The sequence below is a fragment of the Schistocerca gregaria genome, chromosome 4 (assembly GCF_023897955.1).
Source record: "Schistocerca gregaria isolate iqSchGreg1 chromosome 4, iqSchGreg1.2, whole genome shotgun sequence".
In the NCBI taxonomy this organism is placed as follows: domain Eukaryota; kingdom Metazoa; phylum Arthropoda; class Insecta; order Orthoptera; family Acrididae; genus Schistocerca; species Schistocerca gregaria.
Genome location: NC_064923.1, coordinates 403,147,957 through 403,162,157, shown reverse-complemented (window position 1 = coordinate 403,162,157; position 14,201 = coordinate 403,147,957). Strand labels below are relative to the sequence as shown.

General features: G+C 40.3%; 1 protein-coding gene across 1 annotated transcript in view; it reads left to right on the top strand.

Annotated features, from left to right (window-relative positions):
• Positions 1 to 14,201, top strand: part of LOC126267504 (cytosolic non-specific dipeptidase) — a 180,350-nt gene that overhangs the window by 100,387 nt on the left and 65,762 nt on the right. Inside the window, exon 2 of the mRNA XM_049972801.1 lies at positions 7,118 to 7,292. Coding sequence (XP_049828758.1) covers positions 7,118 to 7,292 — 175 coding nt within the window. The remainder of the gene's footprint in view (positions 1 to 7,117; positions 7,293 to 14,201) is intronic.

Genomic DNA, 14,201 nt, shown 5'->3' with positions numbered 1-14,201 from the left:
CAATTGTAATTTGAGTGCTGTAGAACTGGCATGGGCGAAATTAAAACGGTTGTTTAGGGAGCGCAACATTTCAGGGGACATGTCGAAAGTTAAACTTTTTGCGACAGCAAGTGATTCCCTTTTGTCTGTAATTGCCGATGACTGGGAAGGGTACTGCAGGAAGGTCCAACAACTAGAAGAAGAATATTGGAGGCGTGATAGTGTTGTTGAACTAGCAATAGACGATAATATTATTAACACTGCCGAAACGGACAGTAGCGACGAACATGAAGCACACGCAGGAGTACAGTGAAAGTGATGTGTTTGAGGGTACAATACAGCGTAACAACTGTCAATAAATTTTCGAAAGTTATGCATTCTCTTTTTATTGCCACACTGTAAGTTGGTTCTGTATAATGCCAAATTGTCCAAGAGAGTTGTTACGAAATTAGTAGCAATCATTCAATAAGGAACTTTCGATTTCATTTCATAACGGCCAACCGTCGAAATTGTAATATTGGGTTTTACACATAAATAATTTCACGTATCCTGCAATCTTTTATTATGTCGCTGTCCGCTTTTGCGCTAGTATATGCGAAGCATTAACAGTTGCTGCTGCCACAACTTTTATGTGGACGCCAGAGTGTTGCCAGCACTGCGTAACGTTAGCGCGACTTATTACCCCGCCAATATACTGTGTGCCGGTGGGCGGAGCGTACCTCCTCTATACCCTGCACCCCCACCCCCTCCTCAGAATTAGCTATTCTCTTTGTGAACAAGCAGTACAGTGTGGGTACTTCGACAATTTGTGTCGTTAGCTGCTGTGCGGTTATTTTGCTGCCCAAAGGTCGGCTGCAATACAGCGTAGGCATAGCATTGTTGCCGCGCGTTGGCCACTGCTGCGGCCGGCCGCGGTGGTCTCGCGGTTCTAGGCGCGCAGTCCGGAACCGTGCGACTGCTACGGTCGCAGGTTCGAATCCTGCCTCGGGCATGGATGTGTGTGATGTCCTTAGGTTAGTTAGGTTTAAGTAGTTCTAAGTTCTAGGGGACTGATGACCACAGATGTTAAGTCCCATAGTGCTCAGAGCCATTTGAAGCATTTTTTTGCTAAATTTGTGATCCCTTGATGCCTCAGAATATGTCCTACCAACCGGTCCTTTCTTCTTGTCAAGTTGTGCCACAAAATCCTCTTCTCCCCAATTCTATTCATACCTCGTCATTAGTTATGTAATTTTTGCTGTTGTGTGTACCAACCTTGCTGTGTGTTTAAATCACGTTTTGCTGACCGATTTACATCATTATGTTGTTGTGCGTGATTTTCTGTTGCTCTATTGGGTACAGGTCTTTCCTCATAGATTAAGTCGATAGAATCTAGTACTGAAAATAATATTCTGTGCCATGCCCTGGCGTTATGACTAATTTTTCTCTAGTATGCGATGGTAAACGGCTTTTCAAAATTTTTAACACGTCTACCTGTGCTATTGGGTTCGTCCGGTAGCGTGTCTTGCTCAGGTATTTTTCAAAGTATCCACGTAGACTGCTGTATTTGCAATTGAATGGTGCAGCGTTGAAAACCTCGCGTCTGAGTCCTTGCACTGCCTCAGGCTAGTACTTGTCGAGCAAAGCTCGTCCAAGATGGATATAAGTGCTGCAACGCTCGGCTACTTCAGTTGCCCATAACAGCACACCACTTCGCGTATATCGCATGACAAATCTGATGTTCTGTGCTTCCGTCCAGTTGCGTGGAAATACATGACGAAAAGCACTAATAAATACTACGGCATTCATTCTTTTACCTTCGGTAGTGAATGTAGGAAATTGTCGATGTCTCAGCAAACCTTCGTCTGCAAAAATAGTTGATAGACTCGTGTCATTTTCTATCGTATTTAGGTTGTTGTTGTAGTTACCTGTAATTCCGGCTGGTAATTGTTCAGGTATTGGATTAGTGGGTATGTTTACATTTTGCTACCTATAACTGTCACAGGTACCTGCTGTGAGACTCGTGACAATTTGTGAATAGATATCAACAGATTGTGGTTTGTTCACTGTAGCCTGTGTATTATTTACCTGTGTATTTCGAGATCCGGTAATATATTCTTCTAAAAGATTGCGGATCCTATCTTCCGCGGCTAGTATGTTAATGTTTACCTTGTTCACTATTTCATTTTCTTTTTTTCTGAATAGCCTTTTCTGCTACATCTGTGTACAACTTAAATCTGTTACTAACTTCTCTGCAATCGTATTACCCTCAACTAACATAACCTGCTTCAGCTGGACTAATGATATCACTCAGATTTTCATTAATCTTCTCTCTTTCCTTCTTAGCACATGCTGAGTCAACTTCTAATGTTGCTACCCTTACAGTAAGCTCTTCTACAGCTAGAGCACCTTCATAGTCTTTATTTAGTTTGTTAACGACAGTGGTTACCTTTTTTACCGTCGAAACCAACTAGTTTTGTGCGGCTTCAATGTTTGCGTTTGCGATTTTCTTTATCTGTTGTTCTACTCGGTCGTGATGGTCATTAAAAGAACCTGCCTTGCGTTTTACCTCCGTAATGTTACTGTTAACTTAAGAAAGTGCTTCATGCTTTACTTGTGTTTTCGTATCATTCAATTTTTCGTCGATTTTTGGCTAAGTCATCGAATTTCTGTGAGACCGTGTCTTGCAAATCCTTGACCACTTGTTTTTGTTATTGGTTCATTGCCTTTAGATCTCGTGTGACAGTCTTTTGTGGCTGTTTTACCGTATTCATATCTTATGTCAAAAAATGGTTCAAATGGCTATGAGCACTATGGGACTTAACTTCTGAGGTCATCAGCCCCCTAGAACTTAGAACTACTTAAACCTAACTAACCTAAGGACATCACACACATCCATGCCCGAGGCAGGATTCGAACCTGCGACCGTAGCTGTCGCGCGGTTCCATTCTGTAGTGCCTAGCTCGATCGCACCGGCCGGCATCTTGTGTTCAAATTATCAATTCTGGTGTTCATATTTTGTTTCATATCGCTGAGATCGGTTTTAATGTTACATAATAACTGTCATAGCAGTGCGTCAGTTTTACTACCGTGGCTGGTGTCTGGTGTACTTCCAAAGTTAATGTTTGTGTTGTGACCAAGTGGTGTTCGTAACGTGTTGTCAAGATTCATATTTCGATCGCTCTCCAACGTTTCATTCATGAGCGGTATGTCGCCCTGGGAGATGCGTGACATTGTCTCGTCACTTGTAAACATTGTGTCGTCAAAGTTATTCTGTTGTGGAGCGTTGCTATCATTTGTCACTCCTGCGACACTCATCTCTGATTTACCATACTTAAAACTTCTGCAATAGGCATGCATGGCGCCTGATCTTCAGTTGTTCGATCTCGCAATTCTACGCCATCTTGGCTGATTACGTTTTCGCTATCGCTATCAATAATGGGCGTATATTTTTCGGCTATGTAATGTGAATTTGCAAAAAACTAGAAATTTCACAAAATGTTAAATTCACGCGTTAATTATTACACTTGATAAATGTTAATTACGTAATGTCAAAGCCTGTTTTACGTCCATTATGATGCGCAAACTATTGTGTCACAAATCTTTGTTTTACTGACAATATGAATCACACTGAAAAATTTCAGTAAATTTTTCGCAAATAAAATTCAAGGAAGGGAAAAATGAGGAAAAGGTATCTATGAACATCAAAAGAGGGACTGTCAAACGTAACCATGCAAGCAACTTGTGTAGACGCCCTACCTTTGCTGCGCCGAACAAAACAGTTTACTATGGAAAATTTTACGTGACCTGGGTCCAGCTCTTACTCTTTTCAAAAATTTTGTCCTCAATTTTGACTTTTTGTGTTACTTGCTCCCCGTCATGATTCATGCAAACAGAACATACAGGCAATTAGTTTTTATAGTTCATAACAATGTCACAGAAATTTCTTACTATAACAATAGTTAATAAACACTGCTCAAGACCTGTGCCCAGAAGTCCTGTCACGGTCTCCAGTTGTAATATACAAAAAAAGATGTAATTGTGTTTATCTTAATTTTTTTTTGACGATCAGACTTCGCCGACCTAGTTGGAGATGCAGGCAGCAGAGCACTCCGGGAACATCGGCGCTTGTAATAATCACGAAAATTCTCTTCCTGTAATTTTCCACTTCAGTTACTTCAATAAAAATACTTGATACTGTTTTTCCATATAAGGTTATTCAAGCACGTATATGATACATAGAACTCACAATAACTTCATATCTAAAGTCGCACATCTTCACCATCCTTCTACATACGAGAGTGTGTGTAAAAGTGAAGGAAAAAAAAAACTACTATAGTTGACAGTTTTTTTCGTTCATTTGTCTGCGCCTTACCGCGCCTTCATAATTAACGTCTTTGCCAACCCTCTGGTTACTCAGTGCTTCAATTTTTGTTTTTTAATAAATCTTGATTTTACGGCATCCTGGGGGCCTTCATCATGTACTTATACATACAATATCTCACTATCAACAATACCCAGAAGTCCAGTAAGATTAAGAGCCCATATTGTGCTAAAACAACCACTTACTCAATTAAAATGTTAACATGGACTGTTATATGATGTTACATTCTATATTCTTCTTATTAGAATTTTCGGGTCCAGGTTTCTTTACGGATGCTGCCAGGAGTTGTCATATTGTCTGCTATGATATATTTTTACACAGTCTGACTTGGTTGGTTTTAGTCCTAAGTGGAATGTAATACGAAATATTTACAACTGAAAGACTTGGAAATCATGTGGGATATTTCAGTGCAAATCTGCAGGTTTTATACTGCCCAGAATGTAGCCACAGTTGGATTTCTTGTCATCTGTTGAAACTTTGATTGTCATTGACCACAGGCACTCTTCCGTGAATGTTTTTATAAGTCGGCCGGAGTGGCCGAGCGGTTGTAGGCACTTCAGTCTGGAACTGCGCGACCGCTGCAGTCGCAGGTTCAAATCCTGTCTCGGGCATGGATGTGTGTGATGTCCTGAGGTTAGTTGGGTTTAAGTAGTTCCAAGTCCTAGTGGACTGATGACCTCAGAAGTTAAGTCCCATAGTGCTCAGAGCCATTTTTTTGTTCTTATAAACTGGTCACAACAGAAACACCAAGAACCCAATACTTATTAGATGCTAATGGAAAATGGAAAGGATTCATACTGTATTGAGCTAGACTATCAGTATCACACAGTTTGATGGAACACTGCCCACTGATGCCAAGACCAAGTTGATGGACGACAATTGCCATGTATTTGATTGTATTTAGTATCCAATATGGTGACCAATCTTACTGCAGTCCATTTCTGGCACCCTAATCTCATCCATTAGTTAACATGATTCAAATAAGTGCAACACACTGCAAGAATGAGCCTGCATCCTACTGTTCAGTGGTGTGATTCTTCAAAACATTGTGAAAATGTGTCTTTGTTTCATGCTCTGTGCCTTCTTGTTTTCAGTATGAATGACCATACATACTTGGTATATTTTCTTTATAGAAGTGGTTTATTTTTAATTGTTTATAAATTCTATCTATAGAATCCATTAATAAAAATCATAAACAGGGTGTGTCTTCTAAGGGTCATTAGGTACATTCTTTCTGGTGTTTTGGCAGATATTTGGAGTTTCTGTGTTGTACAACTGGAAAGTCCTCCGATGTATAACTAGAAACAGCCCAAACAAATATTGATCATCACACCTTTCCTATGACACCCAGTGTCGACAGAAAGCATTTTTAAAGCTGAATTTTACATGCCCTTTTGATGATAGCAGTCTAACGTTAGTCTTGAGCACTAGTCATTTAATCATTATGTATTCACAGGGTAATAAAAAATGAAGAATAACAAGTACTCCAGCAGTCCCCTGGCCTACGCTGTCTGGTACTGTCTGCAGCACTACTGGGTTACTGCTGGAATACTGATTATTCTTCGCATTTTACTGTTCCTGTTAAGGCATAACGATAACATGAGTATCACACTACACTGATCTGGAAACACTCTATTGGATGGGAAAGTAAAATTCCACCTTAAAAATAATTTTATTTGTAACAGCAAAACAAACCGACTCTTTCTGTTGACACTGGGCATTATGTGACTGAAATGATGAGCAGTATTTTTTTGAGCTGATTCAAGCTGCACATTGCAAAAACGAAATTGTAAATATTTTTCCACAACAACAGAGAAAGTGCGGCCAACAACTCTTAGGAGAAACACTCGGTATATATGAGGACCAAAAATGAAGTACTATTAACTTACCCTTTTACTTATTTTTCACAGTGGGATAAATGAATGTGCTTTGAGGTGATAGGGTCAAAACTGATGTGAAGAACACAGTAATATTTTTTGTTGTATTGACAGATCCATATAAGTTTTTATGTGTTGTTAAACGGTAGTTTTAATTATGTGAATGTAAATTATATCTTGGAGGAGGAAAAAAAAAGTGCAACCACACTAAATCCAGTACAAAGTATGTGGGTGATATATATTGAATTAAATGTTTTGGTGTCCGGCCAGACTTGAGGCCTAATATATACTGAAAATAATAATGAAGAAGCCTAAATAGACAATGTTAGTGTCAGTAGCAACAGATCCATTAGTTTTTAAAGGACATGATTACTGAACATAAGTAAAGAGCATTTCAGCTTTCAAATCAATTCATTCATTTATTTTCTTCTTGAAACTGGCCAAGGGTGTACATATAGCTGTTATTGTGCTCTCAGCTATTTTTCAGAAATTTTGTAATCCAGATCTTTGCATTCTAATTGGTGACTGCACTTCCTCAGTTCCATAAAGTATCTTGTAATATAAATTGAGAAAGTAGAGCTCATGCAATGACATTATATTTAATGGAAACTACTTCTTATACACAAGTCATGTTAATTTACAAATATGTGCCCGGAGTGTCTCTGAAAATGAGGACCATACTTGCGTTCATTCAGTAGAAAAAGGTTCAGCTAGCCATTCAGATTCTGGTTTTCTATGATTTGTCTAAAATGGGCATTGATATTTATTTGAATAACTTGTTAGGATTGCCATTCTTGCACTACTTCCAAAATAAAATTATATATATTTCCCAATTTTATATTTCCCAATTTGTATCTAGAAAGAATATGTTTTTGAAAGAGTCTTATTATTTCTCCAGTCACATAGATGCAAATAAAACCAAGTATATTGAACGCCTGAGAGAAGCTGTAGCCATTAAATCTGTGTCAGCATGGGAACACACGAGAAATGACATTGTAAAAATGGTTCATTGGACAAAAGAAAGACTAGAAAAGTTAGGTGCAGAAACAGAACTCCATGATGTTGGTACACAGGTTAGTACCCTCTAATTTTGTATGTTGATTTTGTTTTTAGAGAGAGTAAATGAATTAATTACAGCAAATGAATTAATTACAGCAAATTTCTTCTAGGCTGGGGATGCCAGCACTTCACATTTTTGCGTATTACTTTCTTATTACTATGTCAGGTAGGAAAAGTTATGCAATGCATTATTCTTTGCTTCCCGCATGTTTATAAAATGTATACTTCAATTCTGGTACAGTTTAAGGTGTTTTTTTTTTTTTAATATTGTGTCATATTGTTTGTAATTAGTATGTAGGTAACCACAATTTTGTATTTTTAGCAGTTGACCCTATAGTTGCACACATGTCTGTTGTGTCCCCTGACACAATGAAACTTTTCAAAATTGGTTGGTTTCCATAATCATGTTCAGCTACTGTCATAGAGGCCCTATGATTCACATGTGTGACATGTTTATAAAGCATTTGTCTTTTCTTGCAGTACAATTTATCGTATCCTAGCTATGAGAACTTGAGAGAATGATGGACTAAAATATATCTTTCAGTTATCAGTCAAGAGTTTCATTTAATAATTGTACCATAAGAATGAGGGAGAATAGTATTATTTGAGGATCAATATTAGGTGGTACGAATAATAGCTAAAATAATATTATGTCATATAATTTACAACAAAATTTGGCAGATATTCAGTGTGATGTATTTCCTTAAGGGTTCACAATGTTATGTTTTCCTTACATATTTTCACTCACTTTTTCCTTTTGTATGTTTCTCAACTACAGGCTCTATGTTGTGAATTCGTTAACTGTATTTTTTTATTACGCTGCAATTCTTATTTAGCTTTTTCGGATCTTTCCTTCTTTGTTATGAGGGGATTTCTAAGGGTAAGCTACACAGAATTATGGCAGACCAAGTAACATTTCTTGACTGGTAGAGAGTGACTTAAGAACATGACACTATTTTTCAACAATCACCAAGGCTCTGTAACCAATAATAGGAACGTTCTACCAGTTGTTCACCCTATTAAAGATAGAAATTCACTACTTCTTCATGGAGCCATTCAAGAACACTGTGTGAATGTTCTCATCACTGAAAAATCTCCTCCTTATCAGTATCACCCACATCTGTGTGGCTTTGGTAAAATTATTGGCACCATTTCACAACAGCTGGATGCCACATTGCATTTAGTCCATATACCCCATAATTTCATGGTGGATGTATGTACAGTGAAAACATTTTGCTCAGAAGAACTGTACTGCACTACAGACTTCAACTTTGGAATATGTTTCTAGTTTTTGCTCAATTTCAATCACATACTCATACCGCAGCAGAACTGTGTGTATAGGCAACCACGAACATGTAATCACTTCTGGCATTGTGCCATTCATGTTGCATTATGATCTTAACATGAGATGACATGTTTAACTAGCTTTTTGAAGCCCCTACCTATTTGTGCTTTTATCTGAAATGTTAGCTGTCTTTGTATCCAGTTATTTTTCTCTTCAGTTCTTTCCTTAGAAATTGAAACTTGATTCTTTGGTCAGAAAAGTGTAAGATGTGTACTGTGAATTTTTTTTTATTTGGTTAATTATTGTGTATGTAATTGTAATACTGGAGACTACACGTTCAAATTGACAGAAATGAGAATGGCGGGAATGGTGTGTTGCTATCGTTGTACTGCATACCCCACCTTCACAGGTTTGGGCAAAGATTCGATGCCTGTATGGACACCAGTCCACTGCAGGTGTATGTAATATTTCTGTGAATGGTGTTGTCTTCATTGGCCCAGATGTTGTCGCCAAACACTTTGCTTTGCATTATGCTTGGGTCTCTGCATCTGAGAATTATCAGCCTGCAATTTGTGTTCTCAAAAAGCTGGTGGAGTGAATGCACTTACCAATTATTACATTTTACCTGGAACCATGTTATGTTCCATTTGATGGATGGGGATTTCTCATTGCCCTAGCTCTTTGTCCTGACATGGTTCTAGGGCCAGACCACATCCACATCAAAGTGCTCAAATACTTATCAGTGGATTGCCAATGTCACATCCTTGTCTTGGGGTCTTTTGGCTCTGTCCCAATGTGACTTTTGTCGAGGTTGCTGCAGGCAATTTGATCTGCCTGGAGTCTGCTATCAGGTCAGGTTTTCCCTGGCATCAGCATCTTATCACTGTTTTCTTTGACTGCAAAAGGCTTATAACACCACATAGCATCACCACATCCTCACTACCTCATATAAGTGCCATCTTTGGGGACCACTCCTAACTTTTTTGTGGAACTTCTTGTCCCACCATACTTTCTGGATTCAAGCTACAGGAGAACAGGGTTACCCAGAGCTCTACATTCAGTATGGCCCTTTTGATAGTGGTTATCAATGGTCTAGCTGCAGCTGTGGGGTCTTCTGTGTCATCCTCCCTCTATGCTGATGACTTTTGCATCTACTTCTGCTCCTGAACTGTTGGTGACACTGAATGCCAACTGCAGGGTGCCGTACAAAAGGCACAGTCCTGAGCTTCATGCTCTATAAAAGGCACAGTCCTGAGCTTTCAGTGGGAATATCACTGCTAGGACATGTGTCTTACATTTCTGTTGCCATTGTACTGTCCAACCCCAACCAGAACTCTGCCTTGATGACCAAGTGTTCAGTGTGGCGGAGTCTTGTTGGTTTATGGGATTGGTCTTTGATACCCAAGTGACATGGTTTCCCCATCTTTGATAACTTAAATGAACATGCTTGTCACATATTAATACTCTTTGCTGTCTCAGTAACATCAGCTGGGGCACAAACCGCTCTACTCATTTGCAGCTTTACCAGGCTCATATCTCATTCTGTCTTGATTCTGGGAGCCAGACAAATGGCTTGGCATCACCTTTCAGCATTGTGGACCCAACACACAATTGCGGAATCTGACTTGTGACAGGTGCTATTCAGACTAGTCCTGTGAACATTGTACTCCTGGAAGTACTCCAGGCTCCCTCCCCTAAGGATCAGGCAGCAACAACTGCTGCTGAGCTATGTGATACAAACTCACTGCTCCATTGAGCTTAGAAACTGCTGTGTCCTTTCTACTGGTAGGCAGACCTACCTCCCACAACAGAGGCTGAGGACGTCACAATCGTAGTTTGCATACTGAGTCTCTGCCCTAAAGTTCAACTTACTCCACTTACCCCACTGTCACTTCTCGTCAGGGAGAAATCCTCTGTGACCGCCCCAATGGTGTGTACCACATCCTTGGATATGTCTCAGGGGGCCCCAGGCTGCCCTTGCTAGATGGTGTGGCTTGACTCCTACCCTTCCCACTGTTCTAATTCTTATTCGTTTACATCTGTTGTTGTTTTACTGAGATTTTACCAGCTTGTCCATTCAGTTCCTTTTCTTGTGGTAATGGCAGGTGTGGAAGCACTGGGCAGATGGAGAGGTTGCATCTCCCATTGCATAATATGTCCCAGAGGCTCCAGCTACTTTCTGTGCATGGGAAATTTCCCACTTTCACACTTTTACCCCTCTGTCAACTCTTCTTGCTTCTATCTCTTGGTTTTCTTGATTCTGTGATACAATCAGGTTCATTGGGATTTGTTTTTTGTTTCATTCTCTCTGGGGAGTATTCATGGCTTGACACACAAAGGATTGAGGGACCTATGACCTTTTGTTTGGTCAGTCAAACACCATCATCCATAACCATTAATTTGAGTGAGAGGCCCCTGACACCTGTTAAGGCAAAAGAAAGAAAGAAAAATATTATGACTGCTAAAATGGTTTTAGCTTCACACCCGAAATCCAGCATGGTAGCCAACCTACCACAGTGTGGTCATCATGTTCCCTCATGTTTGTAGCCCTCTGTCAACATATAGGTCGCACTGTTGATGCCTGATCTGTAACCTTCCCAGTATGCTGAAGGGTAGGTGCCTGTTCAAGCTGGGGCACTGGGTTTCTGGGCAGTGGTACTATGCCAAGTACCCTTTTCAATGGTGGAGTCACACCCATGGTGACAGCCTCTGATGAGAGTGAATGATATTATGGCAGACAATCCACAATAAAACAGTCATTTGGCAGATTGAAAGCAAGATTTTAATTCAGGAGCTTACAACCTGATGATGAATCTGTCTTGGGCCTCACCATGGAAGGGATAATCAGGTGAGGAGAAATGGAGGTGGACCATTTGCTCAGTTCTTGGTATCCTCTGGAACTGATGAAGATTTTTCTTTCTTTCTTTCTTTCTTTCTTCTTCTTCTTCTTCTTCTTCTTCTTCTCTCTCTCTCTTTTTTAGCACCAAAGCCATTGTTTTCGTTGAAAATATTGAGGACAGGTTCAGAGGAGTTGCTGCAGTAGAGGAAATGAGAACTGGAACTCTGTTGATCAAAACTTTGAATGCTGAACAATCACAGGCAAATTATGCTTTGAATGTTCGGGAATAAACAAGCTGCCATCTTTCCTCCTAATAAACTCAACAGGATTCAGGGTATCATCATCCACTGGGACCCAATGATAAAAACAGATGTAGAAGTTCATGCTAAACTAGAGCAGCATGGAGTACATTTTGTTTGTCGCTTTCATAGAGGATCTAAGGATAATAGAGTGGATGCCAGAGCTTTCATCCTAGCCTTTCATGGAAATATTTTACCTGAGAAAATAAAGGCATGGCTTATAGATGTGAGGTCAAGCCCTATTTTTGTCACCTGTGAGATGTTTTAGGTGCAGAGGATTAGACATGTGCCCTCCTGCTCTACTATTAAGGCTACTTGTAGGAAGGACGAAACATTAGGAGATCCCTTTCAAACAATCTTCTACATATGTAAACTGCCCAGAACACCATCCCTCTCATTCGCTGACATGTTCAGTTTTGTAAGAGGGAGAGGAAAACCTAGGAATATGAAACACTTGACCTCCTGTCATATCAAGATGCTGAGAAAAAATTTGAATGACTCCATCCAATCAATATGATAAACTTTGCACACATTGTGTCAAAGTCCACTCCAAGCGTGATGATCAGGTCTCAAACAGTAACTCCCATCTCTAGCCCTGTGTCAGTGCCTGTTTCTCAGTTAGGGGAGTTGGCACCAACTCCCTCCACCCAGAGACCCACATCACTGGTGGTAGTCACCCTATTAGTGCAGCTGGAGATGCCTTGTTCTCCTATGTCATCAACAGGGGAAAGAGCACCTCCCAAGATGCCTCGCTCCCACAAGAAAACAGACCACCAGTCTACCACCAAACAGTGGCTGAAAGAGCCACATGCTTTGGGTCATAATGAAGAATGGGCCACTTCTGTTCCAGAAGTCAACACAGTAAAATCCTCACAGAAACCATACAGTGACAAGAAGGAAAAACTGGAAGTCAAATTGAATTCTGCTGCTGTGGTCAGTCTGGTCCCCACCACTCACGAGGTCAAGCCTTTGAATGCTGATGAAGAATCATACATTCAGATGGAGTGTGACTCAGCAGCAAAGTAATTTAATTTCTTGTTTCCCCTTCATTGCTCAGATCCCACTCTGACATTCCTTAAGTGGAACTGCGATGACTACCATCATCACCTGGCAGAACTCTGTCCATTAATGGCTACGTACTCTGCAACTGATGTGGCATTTCAAGTAAAATGGTTCTCAGAACTCCCTACTATTAAAAATTACAAATCCTATTGTAAAAGTCGTGTTAACACTGAGAGAAGTCAGTATGCTCATACGCTCTTGACATTTCAGTGAGCAGTGCCACTAACCACTGCATTAGAAGCTGTGGCTGGACATGTCTACCTGGCATTTGGGGTAACAGTAAGTAACATCTGTCTACCCCCAAACAGGTACATACCATATCACGAGCTGGTAGATTTAGTGGAACATCTGCCTCCAATCTTCCTCCTACTGGGGGACTTCAGTGCTCACAATCCTCTGTAGAGCAGTCAAACCACATCTAGCAGGGAGCTATTGATTTTAGAACGGGAGGTCTGCCTACTTAACACTGGAGCTGCATGCAACACATTCCAGTATGGCCTGTCAAATATACTCAGCCACAGATATTACAGTCTGTAGCCCAAGCATCTCACCCTTGATCCAGTGATGCGTCCCTGGTGACCTCTGCAACAGTGACCACTTGGATATCACTCTCTCTTTCTCAAACCACTGACCAGTGAACATGCATCACTGTCCATGTTGGTCACTTCAGAAAACCAACCGACAAGCTTTTTTCTCCAAAGCTACTTTCGAAACCAACAAAGAGAAGGATATTGAAGGAGTGATATAAGACACTAATGATGTAATTATACAGGCTGTGGAAATGATGATACCATATACTCCAGCCCTTCCCACTGGAAACTTGTGCAGTGATGCTCCAAAGAAATAGTTGCATTACCAGAGAATGTTGAAGGGCACTTCAACAACATAAATGCCATCCTTATACAGAGCATTTAATAGCATTCATCAAGTGAAGTCATGGTTTCTTAAAAAAAAAAAAAAGAGAGAGAGAGAGAGAGAGAGAGAGAGAGAGAGAGAGAGAGAGAGAGAGAGAGAGGAAACAGGAGCAACAGGAACAGTGTGTATCATCTGTCAGAGCCAACATCCAATCTTCTCAAGTATGGACTAAACTCTGTTGCTTCTGTGGCCACACACCATCTGCAGTAGTTCCTGGTATCTCCCTCAATATTGACATCAGTACTGACCCCGAAGCCATTGCTGAATGCTTCATGGTAATTTTGCTGAAGTGTTTGCGTGCAGTAACTACCACCCTATTTCCCTGACCCACAAGCACCTGGCAGAGAAAAACTGTATATCCTTCATGCACAAGGCCTCAAATAATACAATGTTCCATTTAGTGAATGAGAGTTTTGCAGCACTTTAGCAGAGTTTGAGAAACAGCCCTTGGTCCCTGTAAAATCCACAATCAAATGCTTAAATTTCTTAGCAGTGACAGCATAAAACTCATCCTCAGGTTTAT